Source organism: Salvelinus namaycush, chromosome 24 (assembly GCF_016432855.1).
Source record: "Salvelinus namaycush isolate Seneca chromosome 24, SaNama_1.0, whole genome shotgun sequence".
Classification (NCBI taxonomy): domain Eukaryota; kingdom Metazoa; phylum Chordata; class Actinopteri; order Salmoniformes; family Salmonidae; genus Salvelinus; species Salvelinus namaycush.
In genome coordinates, this window is record NC_052330.1 from 23,146,779 (window position 1) to 23,167,895 (window position 21,117).

Here is a 21,117-nt window from a genome sequence, read left to right on the forward strand (position 1 = left end):
CACTATACACCTCACTGTGGTTAGAGCGTTGGACTTGTAACCCGAAAGGTTGCAAGATTGAATCCCCGAGCTGGCAAGGTAATAATCTGGTAATAATCAGTTAAGAATTTGTTCTTAACTGACTTGCCTAGTTAAATAAAGGTCAAATAAAAATTGACTACCTGGTTTCGATACCCATTCAGTCACAGGTCCAGTAGGGTCTAATCACTGCAATGAGCCATGCTGTCCTTCATCTCTCCTTGTGTGTTGTTTTTCGCTCTATGAACAGGCAGAAAGTGAGCCGTGTGCTGCAGGTTTTGGATGAGACCCAGCCAACCGGGCCATGGTGTGCCACTATGTCTGTAAGGGTATATGTTTGGCCTCCACAAGGTCAGAGACTGGCTCTAAGGCTGAGGCATCACCTGTGGCTATGCTAGGGTTAGGTTGGGTTGCCAACTGGGATCAAACTCCTTCTGGTATGTCATCAAACTCCTTCTGGTATGTCATCAAAGTCCTTCAGGCTTTAACACTGTGTACATTTGACATTATTCATTTCAGTCTGGCGTTAGAAAAAATCTCCCAGAATAGCTCCACTGCTCCCTGGGAGGTAAAGGGGTAAAGGTCATTTCCAGGAGACTTGGAAACCCTATTCAGAGTGAAACGTCTAAATCTGCTGGTTTACAAGGGCCAGCCTGAGTCAAGGTGCTGGTCAGATGATCTGATCTACAAATCACTTAAACTTCTAAACAACTGGGGGTTGACTGGTCGTTATTATGGAAAGATTAGCTAATCTCAACAACGCTTACCTCTAGCATACCTTAGAGAACAAGCAGTATGACTTATGAATGAACTTGACTCTATGTAACCCTAACCACATCCTCATTTAGTGAAGTAGTAGTACACCATGTCTATAGTAAGCCGAATAAAAGGCTGGAGTCACTGAAAAGGTTCTTGTGGTTTCACTTTGTGGCTGGATAGTTTATATAAAGCAAAAACAACCAGTTGACTTTATTTATCTACAAGTCGCTGTCACAGAGAGAGACTGTCTAGGAACCATATTTGGTGTGCTGATTTGAGATCTGACTGGGTGCCTAATTATCGTGATAGTGCGGAATGCATTACTCTCTGCTATCACTATGCAGCCAGCCATTGATGCAGATTTATTTCAGTGCTAGAACAAGAGCATAGAACAGCCAGTACAGAGTTTGTTTTTGGAAACACACACATTTATATACACAGATATACAGACACATACATGCACATACACAAAGCATACACTCACTACTACTAAATGTTTGAACTACCAGTCATACGTTCCATAAGCACACGTTCCCCTCATTCCCACTCTCACTGAAACATTCTTTCTTTCATACTCTCTCTCCCTCTCCGCACACACGCAGGCCCGCACACACACACAGTAATTATGTCATGGCTCTGGAGAGAGAGGTGAAGTATTTTGGCTGTGGATCATGCTCCACATGCAGCATCAAGACATTTCCTGGTTGTGGTTAAGTTATCGGCTGCTAAGTCTGAGCTCAATGATGAATGGGACTTAATTTGGCAGACTATGGGAGAACACTTTCAATTTATAGTGTCTAATGCTCAACACCCCCTCCCTCTCTCCTGCCATATAGATGGTGTCATGTGGTCACCACTGACACAAGTGCCAACAAAGCAAAGATATTTAACAGTGCAGTGATCTAACCTCCTGTTTCTGAGGGCTCACTAGTCTAGTAAAGCTTTGGATGCTTTCGGCATTGTCTAAGGTAAAAAAGGTGAAGGTGTGTGTTCCTTCACACTTTACATGATATGAGGGTTATATGCTAGGCAGTGCTTAACTGACTGAAATAGGTGGGGATAATCATTTTGAGTGCCGGTACTCTCTATATTTAGGTGCAGGAACTCCACAACACTTTTGAGCTAATATTCTGTAAGAGGTGCAGACACTTAAGCAGTAGAACCATTTGAGGTGCTGGTACTCAGTTCTGGTGAGTTCCTGCCTGGGTCAAGCACTGGTTATATGTGTGTCAGTAGTTCTGTTGATATGATAGAGGGTTATATTTGTCAGTAGTTCAGTTGATATGATATAGAGGGTTATATGTGTCAGTAGTTCAGTTGATATGATATAGAGGGTTATATGTGTCAGTAGTTCTGTTGATATGATAGAGGGTTATATTTGTCAGTAGTTCAGTTGATATGATATAGAGGGTTATATGTGTCAGTAGATATGATATAGAGGATTATATGTGTGTCAGTAGTTCAGTTGATATGATATAGAGGGTTATATGTGTCAGTAAATATGATATAGAGGATTATATGTGTGTCAGTAGTTCTGTTGATATGATATAGAGGGTTATATGTGTCAGTAGATATGATATAGAGGATTATATGTGTCAGTAGATATGATATAGAGGGTTATATGTGTCAGTAGTTCTGTTGATATGATATAGAGGGTTATATGTGTCAGTAGTTCTGTTGATATGATATAGAGGATTATATCTATTTACATTTTATTTATTTATTTAACTAGGCAAGTCAGTTAAGAACAAATTATTACTTTCAATGACGGCCTAGGAACAGTGGGTTAACTGCCTTGTTCAGGGGCAGAACAACAGATTTTTACCTTGTCAGCTCAGGGATTCGATCTAGCAACCTTTCGGTTAGTAGTCCAATGCTCTAACCACTAGGCTACCTGCCACCCCACATTTATGTTAGTAGTTCAGTTGATGTTATATGGAGGGTTATACTTACAGTACCAGTCAACAGTTTGGACACACCTACTCATTCCAAGGTTTTTCTTTATTTTTACTATTTTCTAAATTGTAGAATAATAGTGAAGACATCAACACTATGAAATAACACATATGGAATCATGTAGTAACCAAAAAAGTGTTAAACAAACCAAAATATATTTTATATTTGAGATTCTTCAAAGTAGCCACACTTTGCCTTGATGACAGCTTTTAACACTCTTGGAGTCCTTGGAAGGTGTGTGTGTGTGTGTGTGTGTGTGTGTGTGTGTGTGTGTGTGTGTGTGTGTGTGTGTGTGTGTGTGTGTGTGTGTGTGTGTGTGTGTGTGTGTCCAGCAGGTGTACATAGCAGGTGTTTGAGCTCTTGGGAGGCAGGTTATTTAAGGATAACGTGTCTTGTTGAGAGAGAGTGAAGTGGCAGGCTATTTAAGGATGCAGTGTTAATGTGAGGGTCTGTCTGCGGCAGGTGTGTGTGTGTGTGTGTGTGTGTGTGTGTGTGTGTGTGTGTGTGTGTGTGTGTGTGTGTGTGTGTGTGTGTGTGTGTGTGTGTGTGTGTGTGTGTGTGTGTGTGTGTGTGTGGAGGATATGAGTCAGCTGATTACGCCGTTCCACATGGTCTTGCTGACCTTGCAGAATTCCTCTTAAACTCAATCCAGATAATTGCAGTCGCTTTGCCAATGAACAAACAAACAACAGGATTGATATCTTGGATCAGAATCAAGTAATGTGTCTTTGATTGTTTTATTTTCGGATGTACTCAAGTGGATTAGAGAATGTCTGTGTGCTGTAGTAGAAGGGTTATTATCCCACTAGGCCGGTGGGAGGAGTTATAGGAGGACTGGCTGGAATAGAATGGAGTCAAACGTGTGGTTTCTATGTTTGATACTGTTCCATTTATTCCATTCCAGCCATTACAATGAGTCCGTCCTCCAATAGCTCCCCCCACCAGCCTCCTCTGCCTGAGTATAACCATCTGTTTCTGGACCTCACAGCAGCCTTTTTCACTCATTCTCTCGTTAGCATTGGATTGGGCCAATGCTTTAAACTGTATCCTACAGGTGGAGGGAACAACTGCAGACATCAGGAAGGAGGAGACTCAAGATTGGAATCTGCATAGAGGAATTTAAAACACATAATTCCTTTTATATTTGGGACCTGTTACAGCACTTTTCAAAAACACATCCATTCTTCCTCCCTTCCCTGGAAGTAATCACTAAGCAATCAGCATGATTGGATAAGCCTTGCTTTCACCTAACCAATCGTGATCAGTGACTCCAAGTAATTTAGAAAGGAAGGATGCATAAAAAAATGAACAGGGCTCGATTCCACTCTAGCAGCTCGCATCACATCCTGTTTAAGATGGTATCAAAACGCATCCCTCCCACAAAACACTGCCACCAGATGCACAACGCCCTCAAGGCCCTATAGAAGTGTTAGCATGTGGAAAAAAGCAGAGGGAAAAGCTCTCTGTGACATTTTCTAAAGAGGCTGGTTGCAGCCTCAAGGCTGAGTGACACTGTTGAAGCACAGCATGGCTGTTTTATAGAGCAGTGTAAAGCATCCACAGCTGACCAGACAGTGTGTGTGTGTGTGTGTGTCTCATTAGACTAAAGTGGTTTCCTCTCCCATCAGCATTCATATGAAGGCACACTGGGTATATGTGAAATCTTTCATCTCCCTCTTGACTATATTGTAAGATTCCATGCTCAAGTGTAAGGATAAATGAAAGGAGATAGGGGAGCTATTTTGAGTATTGAGCTGCATCCTGGGTGATGTCACACCTGAACAGGATGGCAGGTGAGTAGAAGGGGCAGATAATTACTACTCATTGATCAGAATACCTGAAAGTTCTACAGCTGCGCCATCAATTGGAAAGCTGCCGCGGTCATCCCCCTCTTCAAAGGGGGAGACATTCTAGACCCAAACTGCTACAGACCTATATCTATCCTACCTTGCCTTCCTAAGGTCTTCGAAAGCCAAGTTAACAAACAGATCACCGACCATTTCGAATCCCACCATACCTTCTCCACTATGCAATCTGGTTTCAGAGCTGGTCATGGGTGCACCTCAGCCAGATCACCGACCTGTATGCTCCACCTAAAGGTCCTAAACGATATCATAACCGCCATCAATAAGAGACAATACTGTGCAGCCGTTTTCATCGACCTGGCCAAGGCTTTCGACTCTGTCAATCACCACATTCTCATCGGCAGACTCAACAGCCTTGGTTTCTCAAATGACTGCCTCGCCTGGTTCACCAACTACTTCTCAAACAGAGTTCAGTGTGTCAAATCGGAGGGCCTGTTGTCCGGACCTCTGGCAGTCTCCATGGGGGTGCCACAGGGTTCAATTCCCAGGCCGACTCTCTTCTCTGTATACATCAATGATGTCACTCTTGTTGCTGGTGATTTTCTGATCCACCTCTACGCAGACGACACCATTCTGTATACCTCTGGCCCTTCTTTGGACACTGTGTTAACAACCCTCCAGACGAGCTTCAATGCCATACAACTCTCCTTCCGTGGCCTCCAACTGCTCTTAAATGCAAGTAAAACTAAATGCATGCTCTTCAACCGATCGCTGCCCACACCTGCCCGCCCGTCCAGCATCACTACTCTGTAAATACCTAGGTGTCTGGTTAGACTGTAAACTCTCCTTCCAGACTCACATTAAGCATCTCCAATCCAAAATTAAATCTAGAATCAGCTTCCTATTTCGCAACAAAGCATCCTTCACTCATGCTCCAAACATACCCTCGTAAAACTGACTATCCTACCAATCCTTGACTTCGGCAATGTCATTTACAAAATAGCCTCCAACACTCTACTCAACAAATTGGATGCAGTCTATCACAGTGCCATCCGTTTTGGTCACCAAAGCCCCATATACTATCCACTACTGCGACCTGTATGCTCTCGTTGGCTGGCCCTCGCTTCATATTTGTCGCCAAACCCACTGGCTCCAGGTCATCTATAAGTCTTTGCTAGGTAAAGCCCCGCCTTATCTCAGCTCAATGGTCACCATAGCAGCACCCACCTGTAGCATGCACTCCAGCAGGTATATTTCACTGGTCACCCCCAAAGCCAATTCCTCCGCCTTTCCTTACAGTTCTCTGACACCAATGACTGGAACGAACTGCAAAAATCACTGAATCTGGAGACTCATATCTCCCTCACTAACTTTAAGCAGCAGCTCACAGATCACTGCACCTGTACATAGCCCATCTGTAAATAGCCCACCCAACTACCGCATCCCCATGCTGTTATTTATTTTATTTATTTTGCTCCTTTGCACCCCAGTATCTCTACTTGCACACTCATCTTCTGCACATCTATCACTCCAGTGTTTAATTGCTATATTGTAATTATTTCACCACTATGGCCTATTTATTGCCTTACCTCCCTTATCCTACCTCATTTGCGCACACTGTATATATACTTTTCTATTGTATTATTGACTGTATGTTTGTTTATTCCATGTGTAACTCTGTGTTGTTGTTTGTGTTGCACTGCTTTGCTTTATCTTGGCCAGGTCGCAGTTGTAAATGAGAACTTGTTCTCAACTAGCCTACCTGGTTAAATAAAGGTGAAATAAAAAATAAAATAAATAAATAAAAAATCGAGAGCATCCTGACTGGTTGCATCACCGCCTGGTATGGCAACTGCTCCGCATCCGACCGTAAGGCGCTACAGAGGGTAGTGTGTACAGCCCAGTACATCACTGGGGCCAAGCTTCCTGCCATCTAGGACCTATACACTAGGAGGTGTCAGAGGAAGGCCCAAAAACTTGTCAAAGACTCCAGTCACTCAATTCACAGACTGTTTTCTCTGCTGCCTCACGGCAAGTGGTACCGGAGCGCCAAGTCTTGGTCCAAAACACTCCTTAACAGCTTCTACCCCCAAGCCATAACCCCGCTGAACAACTAATCAAATGGCCACCTGGACTATTTGCATTGCCCCCCCTCCCTTGTTTTTACACTGCTGCTACTCGCTGTTTATTATCAATGCATAGTCACTTTACTCCTACCTACATGTACAAGTTACTTAGACTAACGTGTACCCCCGCACATTGGCTCGGTACCGGTACCCCCTGTATATAGCCTCGTTATTTTAATTTTATTGTGTTACTTTTTATTTATTTTTTTACTTTAGTTCATTTAGTAAATATTTTCTTAACCAACAATGCAGTTTTAAGAAAACAGAGTTAAGGACTTGTAAGTAAGCATTTCATGGTAAAGTCTACACCTGTTGTATTCGCCGCATGTGACAAATAAAATACAATTTGAAGGTAGAATCTCCCAGTGTGTCGGTTTATGTGCTTGTCACCATACAATAGGCCTTCCTTCCTACTGATGCTAAGGACTTTCAGTTTGATGTTTTACGCATCAGATTGCTGCTTGTGTCTGAGATTGAAGTTTGGGACATATTACTAAAATAAAATACAATTTTATTGGTCACACTCACATATTTAGCAGATGTTATTGTGGGTGTAGCGAAATGCTTGTGTTCCTAGTTCCAACAATGCAGTCGTATTTAACAATTCACAACAATACACACATCTCAAAGTAAAAGAATGGCATTAAGAAATATATAAATATTAGGACAAGCAATGTCAGAGTGGCATTGACTAGTATACAGTACAATACAGTATATACACATATGAAATGAGTAAAACAGTATGTAAACATTATTAAAGTGACCAGTGTTTCCATGTCTATGCACATAGGGCAACAGCCTCTAATGTGCAGGATTGAGTAACCGGGTGGTAGCCAGCTTGTGACAGTGACTATGTCCAGGGCAGGGTACTGGGATGGCTATTTCAGTCTGATGACCTTGAGATTGAAGCTGTTTTTCAGTCTTTCGGTCCCAGCTTTGATGCACCTGTACTGACCTTGCCTTTTGGATGATAACGGGGTAAACAGCCCGTGACTCGGGTGGTTGATGTCCTTGATGATATTTTTTGCCTTCCTGTGGCATCGGGTGCTGTAGGTGTCCTGGAGGGCAGGCGGTGTGCCCCTGGCGATGCGATGGGCAGACCATACCACCCTCTGGAGAGCCCTGTGGTTGCGGGTGGTGGGGTTGCCGTACCAGGCGGTGATACAGTCCGACAAGGATGCTCTCAATGGTGCATGTAAAAGTTTGTGAGGGTCTTAGGGGCCAAGCCAAATTTATTCAGCCTCCTGAGGTTGAGAAGGCGCTTTTGGGCCTTTTACACCACATTGTCTGTGTGGGTGGACCATTTCAGACTGTCAGTGATATGTACGCCAAAAATTGTGAAGCTTTTCACCTTCTCCACTGTGGTCCCGTCGATGTGGACGGGGGCGTGCTCCCTCTGCTATCTCATGAAGTCCACAATCAGCTCCTTCATTTTGTTGACGTTGAGAGAGAGGTTATTTTCCCGGCACCACTCTGCCAGGGCCATTACCTCCTCCCTGTATTCTGTCTCGTCATTGTTGGTAATCAGCAATGGTGGAAAAAGTATCCAATTGTCATACTTGAGTAAAAGTAAAGATACCTAAATAGAAAATGACTCAAGTAAAAGTGAAAATCCTACTTGAGTAAAAGTCCAAAAGTATTTATTTATATATTCCTTTTATTAGCAAACCAGACAGCACGCTTTTCTTGTTTTTTAAATTTATGGATAGCCAGTGGCACACTCCAACACTCAGACATAATTTACAAACAAAGCATTTTTGTTTAATGAGTCCGCCAGATCAGATGCAGTAGGGATGACCAGAGATTTTCGTGAATTAGACCATTTTCCTGTCCTGCTAAGCATTCGAAATATAATGAGTACTTTTGGGTGTCAGGGAAAATGTATAGAGTAAAAGTACATTATTTTCATTAGGAATGTAGTGACGTAAAAGCAAAAGTTGTCAAAAATATAAATAGTAAAATACAGATACCCCAAAAAAAGACTTAAGTAGTACTCTAAAGTATTTTTACTTAAGTACTTTACACGACTGGTAAATCAGGCCTACTACTGTGGTGTCTTCTGCAAACTTGATGATTGAGTTGGAGGTGTGCATGGTCATGCAGCCATCGGTGAACAGGGAGTACAGGAGGGGGCTGAGCACGCGCCCTTGTGGGGCACCTGTGTTGAGGATCAGCTTTGTGGAGGTGTTGTTTCCTACCTTCACCACCTGGGGGCGGCCTGTCAGGAAGTCCAGGACCCAGTTTCTCAGGGCTGAGTTCAGCCCCCAGCCCCCGAGCTTAATGATAAGCTTGGAGGGTACTATGGTGTTGAAGGCTGAGCTGTAGTCAATGAACAGCATTCTGACATAGGTATTCCTCTTGACCAGATGGGATAGGGCAGTGTGGAGTGCGATGGATATTGCATCGTCTGTGGATCTATTGGGGCGGTATGCAAGTTGAAGAGGGTCTAGGGTGTCAGGTAAGGTGGGGGTGGTATGATCCTTAACTATCCTCTCAATGCACGGTTTGTTGTTTTGAACGTTTTCAACATCTCTGAAAAAGTGTTCTATTTAAAAAGTTTGGTTACTAGCTACCTTTAGAATTTTGATCCCGTGACACGGTTACCATCAGTTGCTGGGACCACTAATATCTGTCCAGGGATCAGATGGATGATGGACTCAACTAGCAAAAGAATGGACAATCTGAGTCGAGATGTCCAGGACCTTTTAAGAACAGTTTGCAGTTCTCCCAACGAGAGGTGGATGTCCTGAAAGAGACTTGCAGCAAGATGACAACAAACTAAGTCCACGGGAGTTGACATAAGCACTGTCTGTGAATCATTATTAACAAAGACTGGGAAAACAGACTATCTAGAGCCCTCAAACTCAACTCTGGACCTCAAAGCCAGTTCCACTGTGTTATTTCATTGTTCCCCTCCCTCTAATCAGGGACTGATTTAGACCTGGCTCTGATTAATGATCAGGTAGAACAGAAAACCAGCAGGCTCCGGAACTTGTAGGGTAAGAGTTGAATACCCCTGATCAGGAGGGACAATCCATTAGGAATAACATCGTTGTGGATGGCATACCAGTCTTCGAGAACTGAGCCGAGTCTAAAGAGAAGGTAAAAAAAAGGATCACTGAAAAGCTGCAGATGGATCATAGGAAGATTGAGGTGGAGCCACGCCCACAGGTCTGGAAAACCTGTAACCAGCCCAGGTGACAGACCCAGGCCGATAGTGACCAAGTTCCTCAGATTTAAGGGTAAAGGAAAATATGGCTGTTATGGAAAGCGCCAATAACTTGTAGAGGAACCAACATCTTCCTTAACGAGGACTACTTATTATCCAGTAACTGGAAGCTTATTATCCTAGCAATGAAAGCTGCCAGAAAGCATGAGGACATTGCTTACAGTTACTTCCGCTATGACTGGGAGGAGTGAGAGGGCTTAGTTCCAAAGGCTGGGCCTAAAATAGTGTACAAGAGATCATACATACGTTTTGTACTGATTCCTATGTTGAAGATGCAAAAAATATGTGTTGGTCTGATGTGTGTAATGAGGAGCATCTAGACGCTGCACTTTATGTATTTATTAAATTGTTTCTTCCAGTTATTAATAAGCATGAACCTATTAAGAAACTAACTGTTAAGGACCTGTGTATTGATGTGGAATTGAAAAGCTGTATGGTGGGACAAGGCAAACAGAGTGGTGAATAAGTCTGGCTGCACATCTGATTGGCAAACTTACTGTAAATTGAGACATTATGTGACTAAACTGAACAAAATAAATTGTGTTATGAAACCAAGATAAATGACAAAGTATACTTTAAATAAAATGATGGCCAGAAAGGCTAATTCATCTCCATCTTTCATTGAATCAGATGGCTCATTTATCACAAAGTCTTTTGATGTTGCCAATTATTTAATGACTATTTCATTAGCAAAGTAGGCAAACTTAGGCATGAAATGCCAACAACAAACTGTGAGCCATCATTTTCATGCATAAAATACCTAACAATTAAAGCAATGCATTGTCATTTGGAATTCTGTAAAGTTAGTGTGGGCGAGGTGGAATAATTATTGTTGTCCATCAATAATCAGAAACCAACTGGTATTGGTTTTGACAAACTTAGATGGAACGCTACTGAGGATGGTAGCAGACTAAATTGCCACTCCTATTTGTCATATTTTATCTGAGTCTGGAGAAAACATTTTGTCCTCAGACCTGGAGGGAAGCCAAAGTCATTCCGCTACCCAAGAATGGTAAAGCACCCTTTAATGGTTCTAACAGCCAACCAATCAGCTTGCTGCCGACTCTTAGCACAGTTTTGGGAAAAAACAGTGTTTGACCAGATACAGTACAATGCTATTTCTCTGTAAACAAATTAATAAAAGACTTTCAGCATGCTTATATCGAAGGGCACTCAGCATGTAATGCACTGTCACAAATGATTGATGATTGGTCTAAATACATTTATAATAAGAAGATTGTGGAAGCTATACTGTTAGATTTCAGTGCAGCCTTTGATATTATTGAGCAAAACCGATTGTTGAAAACGGCTTTTCAGCCTTTTCCATATCGTGGATTCAGCGCCATCTACACTGAACAAAAATATAATCGCAACATGCAATAATTTCAAAGGTTTTACTGAGTTACAGTTCATCTAAGGAAATCAGTCAATTGAATTAAATTCATCAGGCCCTAATCTATGGATTTCACATGAATGGGAATACAGATATGCATCTGTTGGTCACAGATACCTTGAAAAATAAGGTAGGGCCGTGGATCAGAAAACCAGTCAGAATCTGGTGTGACCACCATTTGCATCATGCAGTGTGACACATCTCCTTCGCAGAGAGTTGATCATTCTGTTGATTGTGGCCTGTGGAATGTTGTCCCACTCCTTATCAATGGCTGTGCGAAGTTGCTGGATATTGGCGGAAACTGGAACACGCTGATGTCCATGTCAATCCAGAGCAATCAAACATGCCCAATGGGTGACATGTCTTGAGTATGCAGGCCATGGAAGAACTGGGACATTTTCAGCTTCCAGGAATTGTGTACAGATCCTTGAGACATGGGGCCGGGATCTCCAACGTGCCAGTGGCCATCGAAGGTGAGCATTTGCCCACTGAAGTCGGTTACGATGCCGAACTGCAGTCAGGTCAAGACCATGGTGAGGATGACGCGCACGCTGATGAGCTTCCCTGAGACGGTTTTTGACAGTTTGTGCAGAAATTCTTTGGTTGTGCAAATCCACAATTTCATCAGCTGTCCAGCTGGTCTGGCTGGTCTCAGACAATCCAGCAGGTGAAGAAGCCGGATGTGGAGGTCCTGAGCTGGCGTGGTCTCTAAAACAACATTGGATGTGGCTTATGATAGAGACATTAACATTCAATTCTCTAGCAACAGTTCTGGAGACATTCCTGCAGTCAGCAAGTCAACTGCACGCTCCCTCAACTTGAGACATCTGTGGCATTGTGTTGTGTGACAACTACATTTTAGTGGCCTTTTATTGTCCCCAGTACAAGGTGCACCTGTGTAATGATCATGCTGTTTAATCAGCTTCTTGATATGCCACACCTGTCAGGTGGATGGATTATTTTGGCAAATGAGAAATGCTCACTAACAAATAAACACATTTCTGCACAACATTTGAGAGAAATAAGCTTTTTTTGCATATGAAACATTTTTGGAATCTTTTATTTCACCTCATGAAACATGGGACTAACACTGTACATGTTGCGTTTATATTTTTGTTCAGTATAATAGAACACAGAGGGTTTTCTTTAATAATGGGAGCTTCTCTAATGCTAAACATGTAAATTGTGGTATACCGCAGGGCAGCTCTCGTGACCATCTACTCTTTTCTATTTTTACTAATGACCTGCCACTGGCATTAAAACAAAGCCTGTGTGTCTGTATGCTGAGTATTCAACCCTATACGCGTCAGCAACTACAGCTATTAAAATCACTGCCACCCTAAACAAAGAGTTGCAGACAGTTTTAAAATGGGTGGCCAGTAATAAACCAGGCCTGAACCTCTAAAACTAAGAGCATTTTATTTGGTACCGTACAAATCCTCCTCTAAGTTCTAGACCTCAGCTGAATCTGATAATGAATAATGTCGCTATTGAGCAAGTTAATGAGACTACATTACTTGGTGTTACCTTGGATTGTAAACTGTCATGGTCAAAACCATATTGATTCAATGGTTGTAAAGACAAAGCAAGTCCTGCAGGCTTTAGTTTTAGTTTCTGATCTTGATTATTGCCCAGTCATATGGTTAGGTGCTGCAAAGAAGGACCTAGAAAAACTGCAGCTAGCCCAGAACAGAACGACATGTCTTGCTCTTCACTGTAATCAGAGTGCAAATATCAATACTATGCATGCCCGTCTCTTTTGACTAAAAGTAGAGCAGAGACTGACTCCTTCGCTTCTTGTTATAAGAAACGTGTTGAAAATTCAAAATTGTTTGCATAGTCATCTTACACACAGCTCACACATGTAACGGATGTGAAATGGCTAGCTAGTTAGCGGGTACGCGCTACTAGCGTTTCAATCAGTTACGTCACTTGCTCTGAAACCTACAAGTAGTGTTGCCCCTTGCTCTGCAAGGGCCGTGGCCTTTGTGGAGCGATGGGTAACGATGCTTCGTGGGCGACCGTTGTTGATGTGTGCAGAGGGTCCCTGGTTCGCGCCCGTGTCGGGGCGAGGGGACGGTTTAAAGTTATACTGTTACATTGATGCTGTTGACCCGGATCACTGGTTGCTGCGGAAAAGGAGGAGGTTGAAAGGGGGGTGAGTGTAACGGATGTGAAATGGCTAGCTAGTTAGCGGGTACGCGCTACTAGCGTTTCAATCAGTTACGTCACTTGCTCTGAAACCTACAAGTAGTGTTGCCCCTTGCTCTGCAAGGGCCGCGGCCTTTGTGGAGCGATGGGTAACGACGCTTAGTGGGCGACCGTTGTTGATGTGTGCAGAGGGTCCCTGGTTAGCGCCCGTTTCGGGGCGAGGGGACGGTTTAAAGTTATACTGTTACACACACACACACACACACACACCACCAGGGGTCATTTCAGTCCCCAAATCCAGGAAAAAAATCTAGAAAACGTACAGTATTATATAGAGCTATGATTGCATAGAACTCCCTTCTATCTCAGATTGCTTGTGAACAGAATATCTTGTTTAAAACAACTGATAAAGCAACACCTCATAGCACAACACCTCTCCCCTATTTGACCTAGATAGTGTGAGTGTATGTACTGATATGTAAGCTATGTGTGACGTTTAACTTTATGTAGTTCGGTCCTTGAGCTGTTCTGGTCTATTAATGTTCTGTATTATGTCATGTTGTCTGGACCCCAGGAAGAGTAGCTGCTGCTTTTGGAACAGCTAATGGGGATCTAATAAAAGACCAGATTGAAGGACCCAACACTGAAAACAGTTATCCTTTCACTGAGTTCAGCATGCCAGTTCCTTATTCTATACAAAGACACAAACTAGAGGTATACAAATACAACCTTGAAGGGGGGTTAGAGATTCAGAAAATAAAATATTTTGTATTAACCAGAATTCCGTAGCGGTGTGTCTTGTGGCCTCCCGAGAGGCGCAGTGGTCTAAGGCACTGCATTTCAGTGCTAGCTGTGCCACTAGAGATTCTGGGTTCGAGTCCAGGCTCTGTTGCAGCTGGCTGCGACCGGGAGACTCATGGTGCGGCGCACAATTGGCCCAGCGTCGTCCGGGTTAGGGGAGGGTTTGGCCGGCAGGGATGTCCTTGTCCCATCGCGCACTAGTGACTCCTGTGGTGGGCCGGGCGCAGTGCACACTGACACGGTCGCCAGGTGGACTGTGTTTCCTCCGACACATTGGTGAGGCTGGCTTCCAGGTTAAGTGGCAGTGCGGCTTGGTTGGGTTGTGTTTCGGAGGACGCGCGGCTCTCGACCTTTGCCTCTCCTGAGTCCGTACGGGAGTTGCAGCGATGAGACAAGACCAACTCCAGTTGGATACCATGAAATTGGGGAGAAAAAGGGGTAAAAAATAAATATATAAATACACAAATAAAAATAAGGTGTGTCTTGTAACAACTGCTGCTATGTTAATGGTAGTGTTGGAGTTGGGTTAATGTGTGTGTGTGTGTGTGTGTGTGTGTGTGTGTGTGTGTGTATAGCTGTTTCATAGGTAGGCTTGAATGAAGCTGTCATGTGATGAACATCATTAACACTTTTATTAGTCACCCCAGTGAACACAACAAACATCCCCTTTACCAATATTGTGTGATTGTAAATGTACAGTCCATAAATAACCAAAGTAGCATTGCATTTGGTTGTGGTGTCTATAAATAGTGATGTTTTGTTCAAGAAAGAATTGTTGTTTGTGTGTGTGGTTCAACACAGCAGTAATAAGATTAAAAGCAGGGAGGGACGCCTGAGTAAACTACATTACAGGGAACTGGCAACAAGGTCCATTAAACATTTTTGTTTTAGTTCACGCCTCCAAAACGAACACAATAGATCGGTCCACCCCCACCCTGCAGCAGACAATGGTCCGGCTGAGGGCTAAATCCACCCAGCAAAACCCAAGCAGGTTCTCTTTGCCTTTCATTCAATCATACTAACTATATGTGCCTCTAATAAGTTTCAATTCTAAACCCTTCTTTAAGAAATGAGAGGAAAGTGAGCAATTCAATAGTAGTTCCCCTAATCTTAATGTAAAAATGTTATAACCAGAAAAGCAGGGAATACAACTTCAATGTGTGTGTTTCGCAGACTTACATGTGTCTACTAACTTTAAAAAGAGGTCTTTCAGACATACCTTCATGATAAAGTTCAGAAGCCTTACTGAACACTGCAGAACACAAACTCTTTAACATGTAGCCACAGGTGAGACAGACAGCAGAGGATGTTAGCTATTGTCTATTGTACATCCGGCACAGAGTGCAGTGACAGCTGTAGAAAAGCCTCTGACACGTGTGCTTCTGAGCCTCTCTAATCAAACACTATAGGGCTGAGCCTCAACAGTCTAAAATGGCTTCCTGTCCTTGGGTCCTCTCTTTCGTCTGAGCTGATTTGGAGAGAAGTGGACTGGTAAAAGCAAATACCAACACGGTGCTTTCGCATCTCATATTTTGTCAGATAATTGAAGATGAAAGATGGTAGAGAAGGAGAGGATACAAGGAGAGTAAGCCACAACAGTCGACTGTGACGCAGCCAGAGTTCAACTCCCTTCATCGTGTATGCTGGGATCTCTAGTGTGCATACCAGGCAAATGGAGACGCTGCTTATGCAAACATTTGCCATACAGCTAGCGAGAGAGGGACAGCAGGGGGAAGTTTTACTTTTGTCTTTCTACAATGTAGTTAAGCTTACAGACAGTTGCAAAGGCATCAGCGGTGAAAGCAGGTTGATTTGGATGAGACAGCAGGCGGCTGCAATTGATCTCCCTGGTGTGGACTTGAACTACACGTCCTTGGTCCAGACAGCCTGAGTCACTCAATCCTTTCAACACAGCGACACCCAGGTCAAACTCCAAACCAACAGACGCAGAACAAACAACACAGCAAACACTGCAGCCATGCCTCCATTTAATCAGGGAAGGGAGTGAGAGACAAGAGCAGGACTGACATTCCTTCAGACTCAGGGGTGGGCACTTGCTGCCTGATTAATTTGAGTGGTTAATACAAACTGCCACAAACTGTAGAGGAGAATACTACATATATATCTAATACCCTAAACCGCTCCTTGTTTTTTTCTTTATCAGAAAGGTCACACTGAACCTCATCTAAAAGCAAAAGTGAAGCGTCACACTTGGCTGGCTGTCTTAGCACTCGGGGACGGCCGGGCCACACCCCAAACAACAATCACACTGACGTGCATGGGAGCATCGCAATTTCATACTCCTCACCTCCTTCTCAAAACCCATTGGAGGAGGTCGTCAGAGGGGGGACCTCTGGCTTTCTCGTCCAATGGGTTTTAAGATGGAGACGAGGAGAGCCGACATGAGGAATATGCAATTGAGAACTTCCCTGTCTTCTTCTAGCATTTTCTGATTTCAGTCGCTGATGTCACACCAATAATTCACCCTGCCTCTCCATCTGTCAGAAGATTAACTTGCCCATAGACACTGATCTAAGATCCGTTTTGCAGTCCCCCACTCTAATGGTTAAGGAGCAGGTAAACTCATATCAAATCAAACTTTATTTTCCACATGAGCCGAATAAAAGTGTAGACTTTACCATGTAATGCTTACAAGCCCTTAACGAACTGTGCAGTTCAAGAAGAAGAAAATATTTACCAAGTAGGCTAAAATAAAAAAGTAATAATAAAAAGCAACACAATAAGAATGAGAATAACTGATACTAGATCAGGGCGAGCTGCCAGCCAGGCTGGTTGGGGCCTTTTGTGTGGCTGACACCCTATTCCCTATACAGGTCACACAAGCATGAAGGATGACATCACTCTCCAGCCCAGTCGCCAAGCAAGTTCTCATTGGTGTGAACTGAAATGCATTACAGTACACTTGCCAACAGATTTACCAATACAGTAACTTACTTTGAGCAACTATGAGAATGAGCAAATGTGACTGACTTTTTCCCCCCTTGCCTTATGTATTTTTTAATTCTGTGGATCTATATAGTTATACAGGTCAACGTACATACTCAAACACACTGAGTTGTTTGTTCTTGAGGACAAAGCCTTGTTTGAATGACCCACATCAATCAGATTATCTATTCGCTATGTACACAAGTGTCAGTCAGTTTCATAGTCGATGTCTTTCAACTGTGGCCATTTGAGGGTAATCGCCTAAGTGGTGGGGTTCAATATATCAATCTGCCAGCAGTCTCCTATGTTCTCAAACCAACACCAACTTTAGGACTCACTTTGCTTAAAACTTCAAGTTTGACAAAGGATGAAGAAACGGAGTTCCAAAACAGAACCCCTTACAAATTCACAAGAGAACTACGGCTTGGGCATGATTTGCTTACACGTCCCTAAATGTCCAAAAAGCACTTTGGGTTGAATACACCAGAGACTCCTACTACAGTATTCTAATGATGGACTAAGAAATACACAGAGAGAGGTCTTGAGGTAGGCCTGGAAAGTTGGACTTAAGCTACCTGCCAATCACTACCCCGAAACCAGAGATCTTATCATCACTTATTCACAGCCGGTGACTCACGAGCACAACGGAAACACACCAAACTGACTTCACACATCAACTTTTTTCCCCTTCTAACTCTTATAAACGGCCAAATTTCACTTCCTCTTTCGTGACATTTCAAATCCTTTAGGCAAGTACATGCTCATTGATAATGTGAAATGTTGCAGGGTCCATATTGAAAAAGCTCCACTTCCATGTTGATCTGGATACATATTTTTATTATTTCATCAGCATAGCAAATGGAACAAAAATAATAAAACAAAGCATTTTCATATCTATAACTTATGAACAGAACATGTTGTCTTGTCTGACTGCATGAAGAGCTGTACAACTGATGTGAATGGATTAAACGAACTGAGCAGGAGGCCCCATTTACTGGAGAGCAGAGCACCATGGAAGTGGTGTTGGGTTGAAAAGTAAACACTTGCTTACTTGGGCCCAAGAGTCAGTCAGAAAGAGTCGGTGTGCACTTTTAGTCAAGGGGCCCTATAGTATTGTTTCCCCCCACCCCCTTGTGGATAGGGTAGTCCCCCCACCCCCTTGTGGATAGGGTAGTCCCCCCACCCCCTTGTGGATAGGGTCGTCATTCCCACCCCTAGTGAAGACTTAGCTATCAGGGTGCTTTCCACCACGCTGTCTGTCTTTCTGTTGGTGCACCTGTAACTCCGGGCTTCCCAAAAGGCAGCCGGAACTACAAATACTCAACTGGAAATGGAAGCTTTGAGGCAAAAAGAGATCAGTGGTAACAGATTCTGACCCGAAACAAAACAAAAATACAATGATATCCATCCATGTCGCAGTGTCCATAGTGTCTTCTCAGAAAACCTCCCTAGCAGACATGGGATGGAATCACTGTTTAAGGAATTAAGTACTAACACATTTTCCTCAATCATCTCAACCATTTTGTACAATCAATCAAAAGTGAAAACAGTACTTCTTCATGAGGTCCTTACATGTCCGTAATACATATTCTTAACTCTTTAAAAACCATGGTGGCAGTTTGGAACCATGAGAACTGATATGCTGAATCTGCCCCTTGGTTTCCGGCGCAGATATGAGCGGGTAACGTCCACACAGGGGCATTGGCCTTTCCCATCCTTTGGGTGGAAATTGGGTCATGAGAATACTGTATGAAAACTGAATAGAAGGCTGTCTGTAATGTATCTATAACTGAGGGACAAAAAATAGCACACCCTAACCCTGAACCCTGCCACCGCAGAAATAAATCATACAAGAGAAAAAAAATGTAATCTGCATCTTTCAGAGCTTCTGAAAATAATATTTTGTGAATTATTGAGTGATTAGACTGAGTGAAGTATACGACAGAGTCAAAGTGAACAGAAAAAATGAAAGAAAAGCCAGCCAAAAATAAATGTATTTTGTTTATAAAAAACATGGGTTATAGGGGCATCATTCACCATTATCAAAAGAAAAAAAATGGAGGATTATAATCAAACTTCTCTTTTATAGAGGCCTACTCATCTGAGAAGTCATGTTATTCATTCATTGCCTCAGGTTGTCATTTTTTTCCATCTGTTGTTCATTTCACTTCTTCTCTTTTGCTTTTTTGCTTGTTATTGCAACTAAACAGTCCAGGCTGAGCATAGAAGTGATGAACATTAAGATTTGTAATTTGAGGTGAGCCAGGTGAGACCCTCGTATAGTCCATCACCGGTGGAAGCACATGAGGGCTGAACGTACCAATTCCTATCTCTGATCCGGGTCAGGCCCAGCTTCTCCTGGATCTCGTGGGGCTTCATGGCGTCGGGCAGGTCCTGCTTATTGGCAAAGATCAGGATGATGGCATCCCGCATCTCCCGGTCGTTGATGATCCGGTGGAGCTCCTGGCGGGCCTCGTCTATCCGGTCCCTGTCGGCGCAGTCCACCACAAAGATGAGGCCCTGGGTGCCAGTGTAGTAGTGCCTCCACAGCGGCCGGATCTTGTCCTGGCCCCCCACGTCCCACACGTTGAACTTCACGTTCTTGTAGGTGACTGTCTCGACGTTGAAGCCGACTGTTGGGATGGTGGTGACAGACTGGCCCAGCTTCAGTTTGTAGAGGATGGTGGTCTTGCCAGCAGCATCAAGTCCAAGCATCAATATCCTCATCTCCTTGTTGCCAAAGATCTTTGAGAGCATTTTCCCCATCTTGTAGGCTGTGCATAAATATTACTTCCTTGGGGGGGGAAAAAGTAAATTACTTCCCTATGATTTCAAGAGAGCAGAAATGGTTCTTAAAAATAAAACAGATTTTTGTTTCTAATGCTGTAGTAGGTTGCCTGACAGCATAAATCCACGTGACAGTCTATCAGTGGTGGATTGACAAGTACAAATTAAGGTAGCAGTTACAAAAGTTAGTTCCAGATAACGTTTCACTTGTGTCTAGAATGACGGTCAATCAATGGAAAATTATCCACTGAAAGATACAAATATCCCGTTACACTAACAGCTGTCGAAAATAGCTGGGTGCTAGCCTATTCGAGAGGATTCAAAGGGAAATTGAAGTGCTCGAAAATTGGGCGTCTCAGTGCACGGGAGAGGGTGGGGAAATATTTTCATAATCCACAACACTCCGATTCAAACACTGTCTCATTGATTATAACGATTAGTGAACCGTCATCTTTAAATCCCAATTTCAGTTCCCGGTGCGTAGGCCTACCTTTGTGTTTTTAATAATGTAGAGAGAGAAATACAAAAAAAATATATAGCCTAATAGTTGCGTTTATGAAATTAGGCCCTCTCAAAAGCCCGTGGTAAATCCGACTTCCTCCTTGTCTGCCGGCTGTCCACTTGCCCTTATTCCAATCAGCGGAATCAAAAGAACGATTCTATTCAGTAGTTCATTGTAACAGAGACAGATAAGATCACCCCCCGGTCGTATCTTCGCCGGGACATCCAGGTCTAGAATGCTCAAAAGGTCATTGATTCCTCCGACTTTCAGCTCTTCCTCTCTCCCTGTAACACAGGAGCGGAGCGCTTCAGAAAAGGGAGGGGTGTCAGACAGACAGAGCACAACTTTAATCGGCTACCGTTCTGTCTAAAGCGCATTATTCTAGGCTGAAAATAGCGCGTAATATAAATCAACAGTTTACACAAAAAGAGCCAAGTTGGAAAATGTGATAGGTACCTGCAACTGCGGCAACCCCCCGGTCCCCAGGTTGGTTATCCCCGCTCTTGCCTCTCTACCTCTCTACAGTCGTTCAGTCACAGCGTTGGCAGTGCTGTGTTACCGGAAAAGGTGCGGACCCAGATCACCCGCCACTTCCTCTCGATTGCTCATGCACAGATGCACTACGCCATTTGGCATGCGCACAC

The 21,117-nt window shown here is 43.3% G+C and overlaps 1 protein-coding gene across 2 annotated transcripts; it reads right to left on the bottom strand.

Annotated features, from left to right (window-relative positions):
* Positions 1-19,161: 19,161 nt before the first annotated feature.
* On the bottom strand, positions 19,162-21,069 carry LOC120019099 (ADP-ribosylation factor 6-like). Of its 2 annotated transcripts, XM_038962355.1 has the most exons (3): positions 20,930-21,069; positions 20,462-20,757; positions 19,162-19,978 (listed from the first exon to the last, which is right to left on the bottom strand). In XM_038962355.1, the coding sequence occupies exon 3, from the start codon at positions 19,948-19,950 to the stop codon at positions 19,423-19,425; it is 528 nt and encodes a 175-aa protein (XP_038818283.1). In that variant the 5' UTR covers positions 19,951-19,978; positions 20,462-20,757; positions 20,930-21,069; the 3' UTR covers positions 19,162-19,422. The 2 variants fall into 2 exon arrangements, with proteins under 2 accessions (XP_038818283.1, XP_038818284.1); XM_038962356.1 differs by having other exon boundaries at positions 19,162-20,778.
* Positions 21,070-21,117: the final 48 nt, after the last annotated feature.

Bases quoted from the DNA above. Each gene is read 5' to 3' on its own strand.
- LOC120019099 (XM_038962355.1), bottom strand. From the start codon at position 19,950: ATGGGGAAAATGCTCTCAAAGATCTTTGGCAACAAGGAGATGAGGATA.